The 21,947-nt window shown below is 37.8% G+C and overlaps 2 protein-coding genes across 2 annotated transcripts; one reads left to right on the top strand and one right to left on the bottom strand.

Annotated features, from left to right (window-relative positions):
- Window positions 1-671: 671 nt before the first annotated feature.
- On the top strand, window positions 672-14,167 carry LOC134750875 (facilitated trehalose transporter Tret1-like). The gene is made up of 9 exons (XM_063686114.1): window positions 672-907; window positions 3,586-3,695; window positions 4,302-4,421; window positions 5,149-5,304; window positions 7,124-7,291; window positions 7,561-7,693; window positions 12,363-12,592; window positions 13,121-13,315; window positions 13,887-14,167. The coding sequence occupies exons 1-9, from the start codon at window positions 841-843 to the stop codon at window positions 14,151-14,153; spliced, it is 1,446 nt and encodes a 481-aa protein (XP_063542184.1). The 5' UTR covers window positions 672-840; the 3' UTR covers window positions 14,154-14,167.
- A 4,113-nt stretch (window positions 14,168-18,280) lies between these two features.
- On the bottom strand, window positions 18,281-19,140 carry LOC134751097 (uncharacterized). The gene has a single exon (XM_063686441.1). The coding sequence runs from the start codon at window positions 19,126-19,128 to the stop codon at window positions 18,295-18,297; it is 834 nt and encodes a 277-aa protein (XP_063542511.1). The 5' UTR covers window positions 19,129-19,140; the 3' UTR covers window positions 18,281-18,294.
- Window positions 19,141-21,947: the final 2,807 nt, after the last annotated feature.

The following is a 21,947-nucleotide window of genomic DNA, read 5'->3' as shown; positions in this document are numbered from 1 at the left end:
AGTTACAACTTCTTAAATCTATCGCGTGCGGCGCCAATGTCGTCACCCTGCGACATATAGTATAATGATTAATTGTGTTTGTCAACTTTGGGGCTGTTTTACTTACGCACCTGGGTCAGCGTAAGGGTAGATACACCAGTTGGGTGTGTAGCTAGTTAGACTAATTTCACACAATCTAGGACAAAATCTTTATATACTTAGAAACCCAACATTGTTCATTTCTAATTTTCTGGCGTTACGCCCCCTCTCAACTCATTTGGCAAGCCAGTCCGAAAAGTCAGATACCCTATCGAGTATACAAAAAATATAGGTACAGTCAAGTGTAAAAATATGTGTGCATACAACTTACTCAAAAATATGTCCCACAGTATATTAGCTATGGGACACATTTTTGAGTATGATGAGTGCATCCATATTTTTACACTTGACTGTATGTACCTAGCGCTCTTTCGTATGCGCTAAAGTCGCATGATATTAGCGCGTGCTTGCTTCCATTTACACGTATCTAAAATAAAAGTATGGTATACACGGATACTGAATTTTATTTAAATAGAAGCCAAATAATAATCGCTGAATGTTACCGACACCGTGATAAAATTGTTTGCCAACAATAGCTATAATTATATAGCATTAAACGTAAGAAACGCTTCAGGTTCAATAACAAGATGGGCACCGGCGGCGGCGGGGGCAGGCGATAGAGTGTACATAATACGAGACTTAAACAAAATTCTTACATAAAAGATTTTAAGTCGACTCGTTCATATAGTTTATTTTATTTTTATAGTTTTTTAAAGTCATATACTGTTGTGAAAACGCAGTTTAAGTTAAAAGACATTTAAAATGAAGAAGTATTATATGTTGTTTGGTGAGGGAAGTAAAGTTAATCAAATAATATGTGCTATATTAAGTAAGTATCGATTTTTTTACATTAAAATTTTGTAGTTAATTTTATGCTAGTATATTTTTCGCAATAATGACATGCTAGTCAATTGGCGCCCACAGGTCAAAATATTATGAAAAACTTATTTAAAAATCGCATATCTTAAAAAAAAAAGTCTTTCTATCTTATTCTATTTTATTAATTGTATTATTTTATGAATATCTACTTAAATCCGCAAGTGTGGATTCTTGCATGAAATTAAAGATCCCATCCTCTCCATCAACTTATTTCAATTTATAATGATGGTATGTTTTTTGCTATGGGAGTTTTGGAAATGTCTTTGTATGTTACAATAACTCTCAGTAAACTCTTCTAAAACCTAATTTAATCTATAACTCGATTTAGTTTGATTTGAAATAAAAAATCAAGACCAAGCCTCTTCGCTATAAATAAATAAATAAATAATCTTTCATTTCATTGAACGAATTTTCATTTCAACATATAAATATTACCTATTAAAGCTAAAAATACCAGATATTTTTATTTTTAACCAAAATTTGATGCTTTTGTTTTGTGTAAGATGCATTGCACCAAATGATGCATGCTTCATGGTTTTAATTCGTCGATGGGATAATGCGCTATAAGTATGTAATAAGTAAGTAAATATTCTTAAGTAACTGCCACTCCAAGAGATGGATAATATAGATATGTCGTAAATAGAATTACTTTTACTTATAACTCTGTTCTCGTGTAAGTGACTTGTATGTCTTTTATGAGAATAAATATCTTTAAACCTAACCTAAACCTATGTCTTCATTTATGAGAGTGCGCACACTATTTGTGCGTGTTTATATCAATAGAAGCTGATTGTAAATCCTCACAAGATTGGGCTTGAGATACTATCGCTACAAACAGCATACATATACAATCCTATAGTCAAATAACATGACAGCACAATACATTTAATTGAATTCAAAACAGGGATCGAATACCGGTATATTTTTCATACAAATTAACCGGTATTCAATTTCGGTATCTCGGTTGTTTATGTATATTTTTCCATTTCATTTAGGTGATCTGATAACTCATTATCCTTACCTAAATATCATTCTACAATATCAACGAAATATTTCAAATCCTAAGTGATATTTTGATTTTAAGTTATACCGGTAACGATCCCTGATTCAAAATATTTTTTTCGAACTGACTTTTTTTTTACATCGGTGACATTAGATGACTTTTAAGGTTTGCCAGTAATAATTAGTACCACTGAATATACGTAACATGGCGAAGGCCAAATAGAATCTTGACAGATTTAAATCAAATACACGCGTCCATTAAAATCCATTGCCATCACTTAAAAAGACCAACATACATTTGCAGTCAATAAAATCATCTTCTGTTTTTATTGATACTAAATTAACAGTGCAAAACGTTATTTTTATTTAACCAACTGCAAAATATTGTTGTCACATGCGTACACTAAATACAAGAGTACGCAGAGTTGCAGACTCGGTACATCTAAATATTTTAATCTAGTGGCTCTATAGCTGTACGTACCTCGCGAACCCCCATGGAAAATTTTCTAAAACTGAATCCATATTATAGGTATAATTATAAAACGGATACGTCAAATATACTTTCCATCTATCCTATTCGGAAAGTTCACCTTTCATAGGCTGATTGCCGGGTGGAAAATTGCATTCCACCCTAGGGTGGAATAGTTATTTTCGCTTCGCTCGTGGTTCAACTATAGAATCCTTTCGCTTGCTCATGTTTCAATTCCACACTCGCGGGTAAAATACAACTTTGCACCCTTGTATAACAAATAACTATGTTTTTTACTTGTACTTCGAGCAACGGCTAACAGCCATATTATTCAGTTAAAAGCTCTTATTAGCTTCCGCATTTTTAGACCAAGTATTATTCTAAATAGCATTCTATTTAGAAAAAAATATTTGTAAATAAATCAGTATAAATGACGATGGACGTTTAAAATAATCACCTTACATTTATTCATTCAGTTTCACTTTTTTTAAGGCGAGTATACATTACAGATAGTATGATTCTCTCTATGTTCGAAATGAGATAGTCCTTTGACAAACTATATCTTCTTGCAGTGTAACTTTTTTTTCTTATTTAACTGTTTACTGATGTGTTATTTTATGTCTTTCTTCTCACTTCCGTGATTCTTCTCACTTGATGGTCTCATTAGAATATCAGCGCTGGAAGCCACCAAGCAATATGCTGAGATGAGGCCATTTCGTGGCACTTTAATCTTATTCTATGTTGTATTTCTTTATATTATGTAATTTTTATTTGTGCTTACGAATAAAATTTTATTCTATTCTATTCTATTAAGGCCGTTTCAGACAAATCCCAATTTTAAATCGGATTGTCTATGGTTTTAGATTTATTTTTCTCGATCAAAATGTAAATGGCGCTAATTCCCTGTATCTGTCTATTAGTAGTAGTAGTAGTAAAACTCTTTATTGTACAAAAATAAACATAAAACAAGAGAAAAACGCATCATTTGTACAAAGGCGAACTTATCACTTTCAGGGATCTCTTCCAGTTAGACATCAAAGCTGTACTAAACGGCATAAAAAAAAATTTAATTTCCTAAAAGATAGGTAAACCTATCACCTATTAGTATTAGAGTAGGTCGATTTGTGTAAGATTGTCTCAATGTATTTTTTTTACAGTAAACCTGCCTGTGTTCGTGTATGGTGCCTCCATCGGTTGGATGTCACCGATGACCCTGCTGCTACAGTCGAAAGAGTCGCCAACAGAAGTCCCACTCACCGACTCCGAGGTTGGTAAGGGGTCATCGCATCGCTTACTCGCGCGATAACAATAACTGGATGTACTGATAGAACGCGATGAAATGTACCATACATGGGAACGGAAAAAGTCCGGGAATTACGAAAACGTTATCAATAAATCCTTACTCTATCTAGAAGCTGTTCGCACGAAGCTATCGTTTCTTTTTTTATGCATGACCTCATTACTGAATGTCCATATCTCACCACCTTAACATGTCAAGATGGGCAAGACACATTTTGTTAAAGCGGCCTATCTTTTCGGTCGGCGTTTGTCGATGTACGATTGCCATATTTCATCTTTCTTTTGGCATTCGGCTGATGACTGCAGCTGTTTTATTGATATCGTTCGGGTACGTTTCATTGCGTTGGGATTGAATTAATTTATTATTATTTACAACGACGGGACTTAATCGCGTAAAATAAGTTTTAAATTTACCTCCGACGTTTCGAGGACGGCGTTGTCCCCGTGGCGTGGTCGTGGTCGTTGTAAATAATAATGAGTAAAAATCGTGAAAGTTTAAATCAGTGTTTTGAATTAATCTATGTTTATTGAAAAATTTTATTAGTTTAATTTATTACTGACTATGTTATTACAGGTATCATGGATGGCAGCAGTAGCATACTTAGTGTGTGTAGTGTTTGACTTCGTGATGGCGTTTTTGTGTGATCGGATCGGAAGGAAACTGACCCTCATATTTATGTCCGCTATGGGCGCTGTAAGTACTTATTTTTTGTATATTTGTAAAACTTAACACCTAAAGGCTGTTAACGGCATCTTAGCCTAGACAGTAGTCACCCTGCCTATGAACCCGAGGGTCCCGGATTTAAATTCTGGTAAGGGCATTTATTTATTTGTGTATTTACCACAATTATTTCTTGTTTTCTATGTATTTAATTATTTATCTATATTTTATACATCGTCGTCTAGTATTCACAACACAAGCGTTTTTATTATTAAGCTTGAACTGTGGTTTGTTTCTCCTCGGACGTTTCTCGCTCGCTTGTTGACGTTTTCTTTATCTTTATCAATAACCACATCCACCGTACCCCTGATGTCAAAAGATTTCCATAGTTAAGCTGAAGGGCTGCTATGAAGTAATTCAATTTTATGAATCATTTCTTTTTGTTTATGATACATTTCCATTTACCTTTCTACTGAGGGGGATGTCCATATGTTTATCTGAGCGGAGATGTGAGGATACGTGCGGGAATCAACCAGTAGCATTGGTTCTCTTCTCCGCTCCGCTGGATTAGGTACAAAAAATGCTATTGTCTGACACACTGCACTGCACATGTCTCCTCTCATCTCCGCTAATCTTCGCCTCAGAGAGGCTTAATCCCTTGATTTATTAGGTATTTAAAAAAATATTAATGAGGGATGATGACATTTTCTAACACACTTATTTTGCGGGTATTTGGCTAACGATCCCTGTCTCTTTACAGGTCTGTTGGATTATAAAACTGTCGTCACTCAGCACTTGGGCCTTCATCTTAGCGCGGGCAGCGGTTGGCGTTACAATGGCGGGGGCTTACGTCACCTGCCCGCTCTACACTAAAGAGATCAGTGAAGACAGCATCCGAGGAGTGTTGGGAACTTTGGTAATTTCACAACTATTTGAACTGTCAATAATTTGTTATTACTAGTAGCTTTTTGAGTTGTACCTCGCGAGTCTGTCTTTTCATAGCTGAATAACTTATTTTTACCATTTTGACATAATTCCACAAACTAAACGACGAAAGTCTTAAGTCAAAAGTCTTTGACCAGTGTGTGTTGCCAGTGATGACATACGGATCTGAGACGTGGGCGCTAACGATGGGCCTCATAAGAAGGCTCAAGGTCACGCAAAGGGCGATGGAGAGAGCTATGCTCGGGGTTTCTCTGCGTGATAAAGTCAGAAATGATGATATCCGCAGTAGAACTAGGGTCACCGACATAGCTCGCAGAATTGCAAACCTTAAGTGGCAGTGGGCGGGGCACATTGCTCGCAGAACTGATGGCCGGTGGGGCCGGAAGGTTCTGGAGTGGCGTCCGCGTACCGGAAGACGAACTGCCGGTAGGCCTCCAACGAGATGGAGCGACGACCTGGTGAAGGTCGCGGGAATTCGGTGGATGCGAACGGCACAGGATCGGTCGGAGTGGCGAGCCTTGGGGGAGGCCTATGTCCAGCAGTGGACGTCTATCGGCTGACATGATGATGATGATGATGAAACGACGAAAAAATCATACCTACCATTATCGAATCTGCTCACAAAATTACTTGAGAATCGGTGAGAAATGCGATCTATGGAGGAGAACAGCCGGACAGATATACATTTTTGCCCAAGTTGAAGCGGAGTCAAACATATTCAAGAACAACTAAAACATTAAACCTAATAAAACGTAATAAATATAAGAGCCTCGGTAGAGAGTATCATTTCGTTCCATTTGGAGTTGAAACTCTAGGTCCATGGGGTCCCAGCGCGCATAAGTTGTTTGCAGAAATCGCGAAGCGTCTGGTTGACGTAACTGGTGACCGAAGAGCTGGAGCGGTATTTGACATGCGTTAAGTGACGTTTCGTGTTGAACTTCAGTTGAATGGAAGAGATCGTGTATTGTCGAATAGTTAAATTTGACATTAGCAATACACAGTTAGGTGACAACGAAACCAAACCGAACCACGCCGAGTTCAGAGCCATTTTAAACCGTATAGTAGTAAGAAAACAAAGTTGATTTTTGTTGCATAATTTTTTCAATGAATGAGTTTTGGTTGTACCAAATGATACTTTCCACAGTTGATGAACAAATGATTCATTCCACTGTTGAACTGATGTTGAAGCCGAAAATGACAGTTGTGCATCTCGATTAGGGCCCCGGCGGCTTTCTCGCACAACGTATCAGCATTGCGATACAGCGGGGAAATGCCGCCAGCATCCTTGGTACAATGCCTCAAGGGCCTATTTTAGATTTAAGCTAGTTATTAATTTCGTTTACGTAGTACCACTGTATATATCTTGTATGTAAATAAATTTGTGAATACAAACATTAAACCTTATATATGGGGCCATATCCAGATTTTTAAAGTGTACACAAAAACTGAAGATGCAAAGAGAACCTTTTTATGCCGATAGAGATTAAAGTCTAAATACAGACCTATATTTTCATTTGTCGACGTCAAGCACCACTGGCAGTCTGTACCTAACTTGAAGCAGATTTTGACCCTTGGTTACATTTAATTATTGTCATATTCTTACTACAAGAATGTTTATGTCAATCAAGTCTTTCTCTGAGACCACGTGGAACAATTCTGTCCTTGAAACGTCGCATGTAATTTTAAATCACGATTCAGTCCCGTTTTCAGAATAATAATGTGTAAGAATAATTCCACCGCCAAGAGGTTAGCTCCTAAGTATTGATGATGATATTCATTTTCTTTCCCAGGTCATATTGTTCCATACGACGGGCAACCTCTTCCTCTACGTGATTGGAGACTACCTCAGCTACCACACCATCCTGTGGGTCTGTCTCTCCCTACCCACGATACACTTGGTGCTCTTCATGATGATGCCTGAATCCCCTTCATTCTTAGTACGAAGTGGGAAAGAGGAGGTATACCTAGTGTTGTTGCTTTTAACACGCTTTTATTTAGCTTCACTGCGTATACTCGTAACTCATACGCAGTGAAGTATGTGTAAATCATGTTACTTAAATTTGAACCACTATCTGATAAAATACAACAAAAAAGAGGAAACGTATAACGTAACGTTGTAACGTATTCTGGCAAATAAACATTTCTAAACGTTTTGAAATGGTGCCACCAGCTCTTAGCACAGGTACCTCCAAAGGTCGGCAAACACTCATATATCCACAATCAACAGGAAGCAAAACGGGTGCTGGCATGGCTTCGCTGCAGAAGCGAAGAAGACACAGAAGTGCGTCGAGAGCTTCAGGTGATCAAAGACGAGCAGACTAAGGACGAGAAGAGCAGCAACTTCGTGCTCAAAGCAGTCTGTGAGTACACACCTATGCATACATGCATCTTGTTCACCGGTGACGGGTTCTACGTATATCCCGGTCAATATAAGTCTAGTGAAACTAACCGTGAATCATTCAGAACTCTTACATTATTTTGCTTTCATAAGTAATAGTTACATTTTTTAAAGCGTTTTTTAAAAAGACACGTCAAGATCGTGTAGCCTTTTCTAATGCTAAAAACCGGCCAAGTGCGAATCGGACTCGCGCACTAAGGGTTCCGTACCATTACGCAAAGAACGGCAAAAAATCACGTTTGTTGTATGGGAGCCCCACTTAAATATTTTTTTATTCTGTTTTTAGTATTTGTTGTTATTGCGGCAACAGAAATACATCATCTGTGAAAATTTCAACTGTCTAGCTATCACGGTTCATGAGATACAGCCTGGTGACATATGGACAGACAGACAGGCAGACAGCGGAGTTTTAGTAATGGGTCCCTTTTTTACCCTTTGGGTACGGAACCCTAAAACGTCTGGTTTTATTGTCAATATGAACATGGTAAATAAGACTGGAAAATCCGGTGTCATCATATTATTGTCGTTTGTAAATCTACTTACTTGCTATCTCTATTTTGCTTTCTATTTGCGTAGTACTTTTGTTGGTCTTTAGAACAAAGCTTGTAATAAGGAATTAAATCTTAATACTTTGCAAAATATTGAAATGTACTTAAAACACAAGATCACTAGGCAGCTGGTGCTATTATTTTTATCATTATTTACCTGTTATTGTGTTATTACATCCTGTTTATTATCTGAATTCAACCTAGGCAGTATTGTTACAAGATTTCACAAAGTTTATGATCCTACGAGTAGATAAAATCGTATGTAGGTATGTAGAGTTAAATTGTGTAATCTATTTGATAAAATGTTTCTTGATTCAGGTATTTTTTTAATATCTAATAATGAACAAAGAAGGCATAAAAGAATCAAAACAAATTAGTTAACATTAACAATAAGGTTCACTGGAACATATAAAAGTAAGGTACTGCCTTTAAGTACATTTTTCTAATAAAATAAAATAAAATTACAGGACATCCTTACACAAATCAACTAAGCCACGCGGTATCCTTAAGAAGGCTTGTGTTGTGGGTACTCTGACGACGATATAAATATACTTATACTAATGCTTTTTTTTTTTTTTTTTTTTTTTTTTTTTCGTATGGCTTTTTGTGTTACTCTACTTCAGAGATTTACAGTTTGTAGATATTGTACCGCTTCCTTGGTTAAGGTGGTGAAATCCTCCACCTGCCCATGGTATCTGGTTAGAGAACAATCAAATACCGTGTGGTGTACGGTCTGCTCGGGTGCTCCACATCGGCATACTGGTGACTCGCACCAGTTCCATTTGTGCCATAAGTAAGCACAGTTTCCAACTCCGGTCCTTATCCGATTCAGCATGCACCAGACGCGTCGGGGCTCCTCAAAGCCAGCAGGTCGAGTCTTGGTATTAGGCTTGAAGACGTCGCCAGGGAGAGATCTAGATTCCCATTCAGATTCCCAGGAGTCCCGTAAGTTGCACGTTGGTGCTGGGTCGTGGAATCTCAGCGCTGGAGGATGGCGGGACTTAAGTCTGGTCTTTTTAAAATCGTGAAGGTCTTCATGGACAGGTAAGTTTGGGGATGCCCGCATCTTTTGTATTTCGAGGCCAAGGCATCTTTCTCTCCGCATATGAGGAGGCAGTATGTGGGATAAGACTGGTAGCCAGTAGATCGGCGTGGGCTTGAGGCATCCAGAGATGAGACGCATCGTGTGATGGAGTTGGACGTCAACCAGGGAAGTGTGAGCGCTGTTCAGCCAAACGGCAGAGCTGTATTCGGCTGTCGAAAACACCAGCGACAGTGCTGAGGTCCGGAGTGTAGCTGCGTTGGCACCCCAGGTAGTTCCGGTTAGCTTTTGAATGATGCTGTTGCGGGTTTTCAGCTTCGCAGACACTTTCCCAAGATGTTGTTTGAAGTTCAAGCTTCTGTCAAGAGTGACTCCCAGGTATTTGGGGTAGAAATTGTGTTGCAGAGTGGTGTCCCTAAACTTCACTTTGAGCTCTTTTTTGGCCATTTTGTTGTTTAAGTGAAAGCAAGCTACTTCCGTTTTAGAAGGGTTGGGACACAAGCGCCAGTTCGTGAAGAAGTTGTCCATGGTAGAGAGATCCCTTGTTAGCGTTAGTTCGGAAGCCTGCATGTTTGAGTCTAGTGTGACCAGGGCCAGATCGTCCGCGTATCCAAACTTCCGACTTGTTGTTTCGGGCATGTCGTGGACGTATAAATTGAAGAGCAGTGGTGCGAGGACCGACCCTTGGGGAAGGCCATTATTTAGGACTCTTACTTGGCTAGCACAGTCACCAAGGTGTACGCGGTACGGCCTATTACTTAGTGCACTTTCGAGCAACCTGTAGATTTTTATGCAGGGCACTATTTTCAGCAGCTTAAATAACAGGCCTTGACGCCAGACGGTGTCATATGCTGCGGTGAGGTCGATGAACGCTGCAGATGCCTTCATGTTACGGTCGAAACCCTTCTCAATGTGCGTTGTAAGTGCCAGAACCTGGTCCGTGCAGTTTCTTTGGGGGCGGAAACCAGCCTGTTCCTGTGGTATGGAGTTATTAATGACGCTAGAAATGCGGTTATAAATAATGCGTTCCAGGAGCTTGTAAATGACACTAAGAAGTGCTATTGGTCGATAGCTTTCAGCTTTATCGTCCGATTTCCCGGGCTTTAAGATAGCCACGATTTTAGCACGTTTTAAAAGGGGGGGAATTGTGCTCGAGTCTATTATGGCTGTGTAGAACTTGGCGATCCAGTCCCGTGTACGAGATCCACAGTATTTAATAAACTCTGGAAATATCTCGTCATCACCACAGGCTTTATTTGTCGAGGTTTCTTTTATAGCAGACATCACTTCGTCTGCAGAAACTGGACGCCCAAAGTCCTGGTGCGGCAGTGTTTTATTCTTGAGACTTTGGAGCTTCTTACGGACTTTGCGGGTATGAAGTTTGTCACTGGGTGCCTTTGATAGTTTGAGGATCCTAAGGGCGATATCATTGGGGTCCACTTTGGGCTTTCGTTTCTGGGACGCGGCCCCGGAGGACAGTCTGTTCAGGGTGTGCCAAGCTTTGCGACTAGAGCGCTTGAAGCTCATAGCTCCAACTGTTTGTGCCCACTTCGTTCTGCGAGCATCATCCAGGGACCGTATGAGTTCGTGCGCTACCTCCCTGTCTCCAGTTTCAGAGAATTCGTTCCACAACGTTTCAGTTTCAGCGTTCCAGCAGGGGATGTAGTTCTTTCTGTATCCTCGGGGTATGTGCTTCTTAGCGATGCTTTTGATTAGTTTCCGAAACCTCTCGTAGTTTTTGGGCTCTGGGGGGATCCATCTTAAGCAATCGTCAAGTTCGGCTGCATAGGCAGGCCAGTCGGCCTTTTGAAAATTCCAGCGAGGAACAGGATAAGATTCTACCATCGGTATTTGTAAGCCAATCGTTATAAGTACTGGTCTATGTTGGCTGTGCGGGAAGTCTGCGAGGACCTGCCTAGCTGTCGGGACTGGAGTTCCATCGGCGGCCTTCGTGGTGAAAACAAGATCGGGGTTATAATCGTGGCCCCAGCGAGCGGATCTAAACGTACCCTTTCCCTTATTGGACACAGCGAGGAAGGTGTTGTATCTATCCGACCAGTCGATAAGTGCCTCGCCATTGCCATCATTTTGTCTATAGCCCCAGCTGGTATGGTGGCTGTTGAAGTCACCTATGAATAATGCGGGGTGTTCGAAACTGGGCAGAGGCGGTGTGGGCCAGCAGGAGTTCGGCGGCTTGTATATATTGCAGAGTTTGATTTCACCAAGCTGGACAGTTGTGGTGGCAATATCATTAGCATCAATGTTGTTCGAGAGAAGGCTGATTTGATGGGATAGCGCTGTTCGGGCAAAAGTAGCTGTTCCGTATTGGGCGTGGTATGTTGCTGCGATGAGGTCGTAACCTGGTATGTTACCTCTACGGGCAAGTTGAGAGTCGTCAGCAGTATGCGTTTCTTGAAGTAGGACAACGTCAATGTCATTGTCATGCAAGATTTTGTGCAAACATTCTGTCTTAGATTTACTAATACTCTCTATATTTAGTTGCAAAACGCGAACTGATGGTCCAACGTTCCTTGTTTTTGGGCGCTTGGAAGTGCCGTTTTTAAAAGCATCCGAATTCATATTGAGTATGGTTGTTGAAGTAGAGTAAGCTGCGAGACCTTGAAGAGGCAGTGCAGCTGCCAAAGTTGTTGCGCTCTTAGCACCACCCGGGGATCACGTGTAGGGTTATCTAAGGTAATTCCTACGGACGTGGAGCAACATCGACCCCCCGACCCGACCCCCATACTAATGCTTATATACGTAAACTACACCCATATATGACGCCGAAACAAATATGTGTGCATATTAGGTTCACAAGTAAATACCCTTACCAGGACGCGACCAGCGTCACTACCGAGTAGCCCAGACGGGTCATGAAAACCAATATCATAAATAGTTGCCATCTATCTGAATTAGCAATAAAGTTAATACACAGGCTTTAATTGGAATTAAGCCGTCAAACACTAGGACGATTATCTTAATACATAAAAACGATAAGATTTATATTATTTACCTCAAACTGCAATTTACTTTCCTTTCAGTATCCGACAAGATCCTCTTCCGCGCATTCCGCATAGCGATGGTAGCGTCCTTGTCCCGAGAGGTTTGCGGCTCGGTGCCCGTACTTAACTTCGCGGGAGATATCTTTAATATGGCTTCGCAGGGCTCGGGGCTGCAACTGACGCCCAACCAGCAGGCTATGATGCTGGGTGCTGTGCAGGTTGCTGGATCAGCATTGGCTTCAAGCATTGTGGAGAAGACTGGAAGAAAGGTAAGATATGGACCTGTCAATATACTTAACTCGAATTTTATCTATCTGTATTGCGATGAGATCTGTTTATAGGTATCCAAACGCTTCTCTGTAGGTAGTCTCACATATTTACACACTCTTGTATGCCTAGCATAAGAGCGGCGCGACGCGACACCCTCATAGTAATGGATGGAGCCTAACATTTCAGGAGTATGTATTTATGCACGAGGATTCTTTTCTCGCCTTTGTGGCAAAGAGTTACAGTGCATTGCTATCGCATGGTTGTTTTAATCCTGCTTAATCTTAGAGTTCCTAAAGACTTATTTATTATTAAGTTTGGGAACAAATCAAATTATTTTATTAAATATTTTGATTTGTTTTTTTATGTAGTCAAACTACTGGAGGGCTTCGTCACTTTTTCTTTAATATATGACATCTATTACAGTTTTTAACTTATTTATTACTTATAAATTACGTCCCTGAATAATTCTCTATTTGCTTCGACCGTTACTTAAAAAACAAATGACTAAAATAAATTATTGTTCGCAGCCTCTCCTTTTCTCCACATCGCTCGTATCCGGCCTCAGCATGTGCGGCCTCGCAACCTACTTCTTGGCGAAGCAGTTGGGATTCTTCGCGCCCGACTGGCTGCCGATCTTCACGCTTTGCCTCTGTATCTTCTGCGACGCTGCTGGCTTGCAGCCCGTGTCTGTTGTACTCACTAGCGAAATATTCTCATTTAAGGTAACTGCTCTTTTTTTGAAACTTACAATATACTTGATAAGAGTTGCAGGTAACCACACACACGATCTAGTGCAGCAAGCATGCTTAAAACACAAACATCATCACAAGATCAGGTCAGGATAGGATCATTGTAATACAATAGTTATGGTACCTACGTTAGCCTAATGTGGGTTGGGCACTAGGCACTTCACATAATTGTAAATTGTTGTTTTTTTTATTCATGGCACCGAATAAATATAAATACAACTAGTCTATATCAGATGAGTTAGCCATAGCTATTTTCGTTTGACTTTTTTCAATTTTTTATTATTATAAGAATTAGAAGCAAAAAATAAATTCCATAAAAAATTTAAAAGCTCCTCACTCTTATCGTAAATTAAAATCTTAAAAAAATCGACTATGGTTAATACACATCAAATTGTGTAAAATATCATCCAGAGCCGAAAATGAGGAATACGTTTGTAACGAAGCAGTCGTCCCCTTCCGTTTTAAGTCCTCCAGTTTGAAAGCTGAAGCCGCTTGTCTCCTAGCTTTTCCATCAGCGTTTCACCTAACATTACTTTTTTTCCAGTATCGAGGTACAATTATGGCCACAACCATGGCGACAGCTTCTATAGCCGACTTCCTCCAAATGTTGTTCTTCAAGCCTCTAGCCAACATTGTGGGCATACATGTAGCCTTCTACTTCTTTGGATTCGTCTGCATCGTCTGCTCAGTTTATGTGCTCCTGGTCATCCCAGAGACCAGGTCGAGGAGCATAGAAGAAATCCACTTGGATCTCCGGACGAAGAAAGAAAAGGCCTTGGACGACTCGGCCAATTTGAAGATAGAAGCGTAATACAATTAGTTGGCAGTGTTACAGAAATAGTTTTATTTCACACTACACTTATGAAAGAGTAATTTTTTAGGTGTTTATAGTATTTTTCAAACTTAACTTAACAAAACTTCCGTGAGACATAGACATATTAAATATATTAATAACGGGTCACTCACAAGCAAGCAACACTCGCAAGCTCCTGATGACGCTCCTCGGTACGGAGTGAAACATGTCGAGCGTTTTCGACTTAAAACACGTGAGTGACCCTGTATTAATATATTTAATATAACTTAACTTAACTTATGAAAGAGTAATTTGTTAGGTGTATATAGTATTTTTCAAACTCGATGGGTAGGGTGACAGGTGTCATCTCCATATTCAATGATTTTTAACATTGAATTTGAAAAATACCATAATATATAAAACCGTCATTGTGTTTTGGTATTTTACTAGACGGACAGACAGACGGACAGACGGACAGTGGAGTCTTAGTAATAGGGTCCCGTTTTTACCCTTTGGGTAGGAACCCTAAAACTGAAAGACGTGGCTCAACATAACAGCAGTACAACCGATTACCGAGCATAGCTTGGAAATCTTGATCAAGTATAGGTATATTGTTTATCAGGTATTTACTCAGTTTTTGGAGCCTTCTGTATTGCAGTTGGCGAATAGGGAATATTACGCGAAACTGCGTAGGGGGCGCCACTAACACAATCTGAGGGTCTATCGCGATAGAAAATCGAAATTTCGTTATCCAACATCTCTGTCACTTGCATATTCAAGATTCAAGAGATAAAGAGGCAGATAGCGAAATTTCGTATTCGTGTTTCCCGATAGGTCCTCTGTAAACAAACCGCCTTGATGTATCAATGTCATATTTTATTATCTTTGAAAACTTGTCAAAAACCTGGGGCCCTATTCGAGATGCACAACTGTCAGTTTCGGCTTCAACATCAGTTCAAGAGTGGAATGAATCATTTGTTCATCAACTGTGGAAAGTATCATTTGGTACAACCAAAACTCATTCATTGAAAAAATTATGCAACAAAAATCAACTTTGTTTTCTTACTACTATACGGTTTAAAATGGCTCTGAACTCTGCGTGGTTCGGTTTGGTTTCGTTGTCACCTAACTGTGGATTGCTAATGTCAAATTTACCTATTCGACAACACACGATTTCTTCCATTCAACTGAAGTTCAACACGAAACGTCACTTAACGCATGTCGAATACCGCTCCTGTTAAAGGTACAGTATGTATAAGTTACTCTATGGTTTACTAAAAGGGCTAGTGTTGCACTCTGGTGGCAGAACATTGCAGTAGGTCATACCCCCTATTGATCACTCATCATTTCATTTGAAAAAAATTGCTGGACGTGCATTGCAGCTTTTTATATTACTTATGAAGAGGTGGGACGCGGCAAATTGATATTAAGTTAAACATATTAAAAGTGATATTAAGTTGCTAGGTAATCATATTAAAAATATATATATATATATCTTTATTTCAGAACATTTAAAATTCCATACAATATTGTTAGTACCATCGTTATACCTATGTGTTAGTAAATACATTAAAAATAAAAACAAACAAACAAACAAAAACAAACAAACAAAACATTAAAAGAAAACGTAGGCACGTAGATGTTATAAATAGAACTCAATAAACCTTATGTGTTATAATGACCCCTCTTTAAGAATTCATGTATTAGAGGCCTAATGAATATTGACCGTTAATATTATAATGAAAGAAAATTTATTACAATATATATAGTTTAATTTAACAAAGAAAGAATTTAGATTAAATTAAAACAAAACTTACACACTAAAGTATAGTACCAATGGCATCCTGACCGTAATGAGCAATAGGCTAGACTGTCCTTTTCAGAAGCACTGGATGGAGCTTCATGTTAGAGCGCCTATCCAGTCTAGAATGTAATTTTATGTTGTGTAACTTTATTAATTTTTTGTAATTGTTTTGTTTTGTTTTTTGTCCTATGTAACCATAATTTAAATACCTATGTTACATGTAAATATTAATTGTACCTATACTAACACACTATGGACCACGGGCTGCAATAAGTATTTCAATTTCAATTTCAATAATTTAAAAAAAATGTGACTTAATTACTTAGTTTTTGATTCGACCCCTAGGGTTTTTTAAAGACATTTCACATAAAAAATACAATGTTTAAATGTACGGAACCCTTGGAGCGCGAGTCCGACTCGCACTTGGCCGGTTTTTATACCACATAGAATGACTTGGTAAATGGCGCCGCCACTATAAAGGTTTTTAGTTAACTAATGATAATTAAGTAGTCGGCAATTTATGGCAGTAGGTAAATCTATTATTTATTCATTTTGTAGCAGAACACTAGTGCGTTGAGAGATTTGCATATGTAATATATTTGATGGTATATAAATTTTCTTTAAATTTTCTTCATATAATGTTTATTTAATTTTACAAAAGTAAAATTAGATTTATATCTTAAAACTTTCGTGCAAGTTTGTCCAGACGTCTAAAGCTCAAATAAATGGTCAACCTCGAAATAAGAGATAATAAGCTGGAAATTCGTATATAACTAATCACTATCACTAAATCATCACTACATAGTACAAAACAAAGTCACTTCCTGCTGTATGTCTGTCCCATGTATGCTTAGATCTTTAAAACTACGCAACGGATTTTGATGCGTTTTTTTAATAGATAGAGTGATTCAAGAGGAAGGTTTATATGTATTACATCAGCATTGCACCCGTGCGAAGCCGGGGCGGGTCGCTAGTATAACTATACACATTCATTATGGCATTCTAATAGTTGCCTTAAAAGTCGCAGAAAATGTCGTATGCGCGTCGGAAATTATTCAAGGATCACAGATATTCGTTTAAGACGTCATAATGAACGAGTTTCTAGCTTATTATTTTTCATTCTGAAACCCTTAATTTGACTGGGTTTAAAATTCAAAAGTGCAATTTTATTCTAACAAAGTATTTGATCTCATAATAAAACAGGCACTTCTTCTTAGTGCTGCGTTTCTAAGACGACAAGAAGGCAAACTGCAGCAGTACGACGATGTAGGCCACGAGTCCGCTAAGCAGCCGCAGCGGGAACGCTGCGTCGAGTTCAAACACGCCAACCGCCGACATCTTGCGCAGCGACGCGCGGTTCAGCCGCAAAACGTTCTTGCAAGTCTTGCGGATGCCTAAAAAGATATTACAATACAATACAATACAAATCCTCTTTATTGCACAACCTCAGAAAAAATGTACATGCTAAAATGTAAATGTGCATGCATGTATTATTTGCTTTCCAGATATAACGCACTTCTAGAAAAACTGTTCCTGTGAAATATGTACTGTACTACAAAAGTAGGTACCTAATGTTCCGTTACAAAGTTTGTTAAAAGCCAGGTATCCAAGTATCCATTACGTATGACCCCGAAACTAGTTTGAAGAGCAACATAAAATTACAAGTTTTAGGGAATAATCCCATGAGTCCCATACTAACCTGCAGCTTGACTGTAACTCAAAATTTGAGCACAAGAGCTCTCAGTAATTTTCACAGATTTATAAAAATTTTCGCAGGCTATACATAAAACTACTAGTGACAAAAATGTCTTCATATTCCAAGCGATGAATACAAATATCGCCATTGGATGTAACTGAAAAACGAAAACAGATTTTTAACAAAAACAAATTTTGAACTTGACAACTGTAGGTACAATCGGGACACATTCCTGGTGAACCACTTCAGAATTTTTTTACCTTGTTACTTACGAGCGAGCTATACTCCGCCTCCTATCTATAGAAATAACCAATTACTATGCATTTAGGATTCTTTACCTAATAAACTACCTGAGCTAACCTTTTATTTTCAACACCCACATTTTTAAGTGCAATGCTATTGGTCGTCACTTTTATGATATCGGCTGACCGTCTGCGAGACGCTTAAACTATTTTTGCTGGGAATGTTCCTGATTGTATACCATTAACAACATGAAACTCACAAAACTTTTTATCGTTTCTCTAAATTCGAGAAATTGTTGCAACGTAATTAAAATACGTATGAACGTATGAAATCCATAGTAAGTAACCTGAAAAAAAAACAATGTTATGTAATACATTTTTTGTATTTAGAGTTCTTAAAATGTTATGATATAGACTTCATCTTACCAAAAACTGATACACTTTATTGCATAAACTAAATGATTTTATTACATTATCATACGCATCAAACATATCGCTATCCTGGACATTAACATTTACAATTTCTTCTTCAGTTGCGATGTATTCTTTATTATTTTTTTCCATTACATAGTTCCAGGCAAGTAGCTCGTTTTTAATCATCACAACAATACGAGTAACGGTAACTATGTGGTTGTCAAAAATCAGCATCGGTAACGCTATTGTGAAATTAACCAAAAACTCAAGAAATCCATAATATTGACTAGCAAAAATGGAATGAAAAACGTAGAAACTGAAAACCATAAATAAACTGTGCCAATTTTGGTTCTTCTGTTTGGAAAGGAATTCCACTTTATTAATTTTAATAGAATTGAGCACATGTTGCATTTTAATAATAAGCTCAACGACGTTATTTCTCTGTGCTGAACTGTTAAAATGGGTCATAATTGATATTAAAGAAAAAAAAATAAAATCGAAATAAAGAACATAATTAGCAATAGCACTGCCTGAACTTTTAATAGCGTCGGAATAACGATACAAACGAAACAAGTGACCCAACACGAGAATACAAGAACCGACTAAAGATTTGATATATGACGACGCAGGGTTTTCGGGAGTGATGAAATTATTAATGATCTTAAAATGAGACATTAAGAAGAAATGCGGGACTATGCCTAAAGGCAACAGCATGGATTGGAACTCTTTATCAATTATGTTGTTTAGTAAGTATTCGGTTTGTAGCTTCCTATTTATATTCATTTTACTTTTGGCGTAATCACCGTGCAGTTCCGTTGCGTCTTGTTGTAAAAACATTTTTTTTTATCTGTTTTTTTTGTCGATAGAAATTAAGCGACGTTATCATTACTCAGAGTTTAAATTGACATTGAAGTATTCGTTAGCTATATTGAATACTAGCTTATTAAATTAGTAGAGCCCACCCACGCTCACTCAAATGGTAAATGCGTTATGCCTAATATTTAAATACAACGATGCTCAACATACATATGTAATTTTAACTAATTATATATTTGCAGCACTTGCGATTTAAACTTTCGGTCCTTGGTCGTCAGATACCAGAAAACTAATAAAAGAAATTTCTACCAAACTAGTCAGGGTGTCTGGCGACCTACGAGCTGGCGCATTTTTTGTGCAGAGGGGGAACGCGGCCAGTGTCCTGGGAACAATGCCTCAGGATAATTTAGGTTTAGATTTTTCATTTCTCATGCTCTGAAAGCGGGTTATTGTTGTTCTAAAAGGTGTGCAGAAAATGATACGTGTCTGCACTAGCACTAGAACATTTTACGTTCGAAGTACGATTTTATTTATTTTTTACGATAAGCTATTGAAATTTGAGTTTAAATGGATTTGTTATACAATTACCATTCTGATATTTGACTCTCCATTCCATAAATATCGAAACTTTTGCCTAAATTGTTAATTGAAAGTACACTCAAGAAATACTATAAAAAAGCATGCTTAGTCATGTTTTAAAAAAAACATGCATTTTACTTTCCTCGTATTTGAAATGAAAAGTAGAGTGTTTAACTCGGGTTTCTCTTTAGAACCTTGTCCTATTTATTAAAAGTAAAAAAATTGGAATAAAGCCTTCAAAAGGGCATCGGGGACTCAGGAGGGTAAGTAATTTGGATTTGCCGTATTTAGATACTCGTGTACCTTTGATGTATAGTATGTACAGCACAAAACTCAACATTTTCCAAATTAGATTATTGATTCAAATTAATGTAATTGCTTCACGGCGGCTGACAAACAAATTATCATGATGTGTAATTTACCTACAAAACTATGGCTTTAAAATTTACCAAACCAACTTCGTATGATAAAAAACTCACTTTAAAAAAATGAGATTTAGGTTAGGAATAGTGATGATTACATAATATTGCATCCATATGAGTACTTCCAGAAATATTGATATCAATAATCCGATACTTCTTTATTAAAATTTTACCAATATTGGCATCGATATTTATAATTGTATGAAGGACTAAATAATCAATTGAATTTCTATCTTTGTTAAATATATTGCAGTCAATTTTCTTCCATCGCTTATTGACAGTCAATATTCATTAAGTCATACAATGAATCATCGATGAAAAGGAGTCATTCTTTTAATGTTTCTTTTAATATGATTATCTCGTTAATATCACTTTCCTGTGTCCTACTGTTTCATTGTATTATTAAAAGGTTCAAAGAGATTACACGAATAACAGGATTTTTCAGCAAAGCTATTTAACTAAAATAAAAAGTGATCAAGTCGTCAAGAACAAAATGGAAATAAGCAGGTTTCAAACTGAGTACCTGATAAATAATATACTTGATCAAGATTTCCAAGCTATGCTGTTTCCTTTGAACTTTGTACATTCTTGCTTTTTAATGCCTAGGTTCAGTATCATTAACAATTTCATCACTCCTGACAACCATGTGTCTTTTTACATAAAGACCATAATTGGTTGTATTATTCTCACGTCAAGCCACGTCTTTCGTTTTATACATTACAGTGAAGTTAATAAGAGTTTATTAGGCACTGGTAATGTTAGTTATTTGCTTTATTTTGATTTTATGTATCTTTGTTTTTCGACAGTTATTACATATATCGTTAATTCATTCCAGAGAAGCTATGTCGTTGAACTTATTATCAAATTGCAACATGTGCTTGACGTAATAAAAATTGATAAACAAGAATTTCTCCGCAAACATAAGATCCAAAATTGGCTTAGTGTATCGTTCATTATTATTACCTACGTGTTTTATTGGCTTTTCGTTTGTGATTTAAGTATTCTTGATTTGCTAATACAATTTACTTTGGTAGTACCATTGATGATTTTTGATATACAAATAGTTCACATCACTCGATTTGTTGTATTGATCAAAAACGAGTTACATGCTTGGATTTATAAAATGGAAGAATGTACGGAAGTATACATTAAACTTAAAGAAAAAGTAGTTAATTTAGAGGTCTCGCAAACCGATATGTTCAATGCATATGCTGATATAATTAAAGCATTTCGTTTAAGCAACAAAGTGTATCAGTTTTCGGTAAGTTATGCCATTGAACGAATAAGAGAATATATTACAGAAGAATATTATAGTATGTAGTATGTAGTAGAATAGTATTAATACAGTAGAATATATATGTAGGTGGCATTATTATGGGACAATTTAACACACAGCTCAAATCAACCTAGTCCCATAGTAAGTTATATAAGGCTTGTGTTGTAGAATAAAGTATTTTCGGTTTGTATAGGTGGAAGCGCAGTTGGCATAGCGGTAAGAGCGTGCGACTTTCAATCCGGCGGTCGCGAGTTCAAACCCCTTCTCGTACCAATGAGTTTTTCGGAACTTATGTACGAAATATAATTTGATATTTACCAGTCGCTTTTCGGTGAAGGAAAACATCGTGAGGAAACCGGACTAATCACAACAAGGCCTAGTTTCCCCTCTGGGTTAAAAATTCAGATGGCAGCGGCTTTCGTAAAAACTAGTGGCTACGCCAATTATCGGGATTAATTGCCAAGCGAACCCCAGGCTCCTATGAGCCGCGGCAAAATGCCGGGATGACGCGAGGAAGGAAGATGATGAACCGGTGGAAGCCAGTATTATATGTTTTTTTTCTG

Source organism: Cydia strobilella, chromosome 21 (genome assembly GCF_947568885.1).
Source record: "Cydia strobilella chromosome 21, ilCydStro3.1, whole genome shotgun sequence".
In the NCBI taxonomy this organism is placed as follows: domain Eukaryota; kingdom Metazoa; phylum Arthropoda; class Insecta; order Lepidoptera; family Tortricidae; genus Cydia; species Cydia strobilella.
Note: the sequence above shows the minus strand (reverse complement) of the source record. Positions and strands in the feature narration are given on the sequence as shown.

Bases quoted from the DNA above. Each gene is read 5' to 3' on its own strand.
- LOC134750875 (XM_063686114.1), top strand. From the start codon at position 841: ATGAAGAAGTATTATATGTTGTTTGGTGAGGGAAGTAAAGTTAATCAA. The intron at 12,593-13,120 runs GTAAGATATGGA...TATTGTTCGCAG, and splicing joins TGGAGAAGACTGGAAGAAAG to CCTCTCCTTTTCTCCACATC. The intron at 13,316-13,886 runs GTAACTGCTCTT...CTTTTTTTCCAG, and splicing joins GCGAAATATTCTCATTTAAG to TATCGAGGTACAATTATGGC.
- LOC134751097 (XM_063686441.1), bottom strand. From the start codon at position 19,128: ATGTTTTTACAACAAGACGCAACGGAACTGCACGGTGATTACGCCAAA.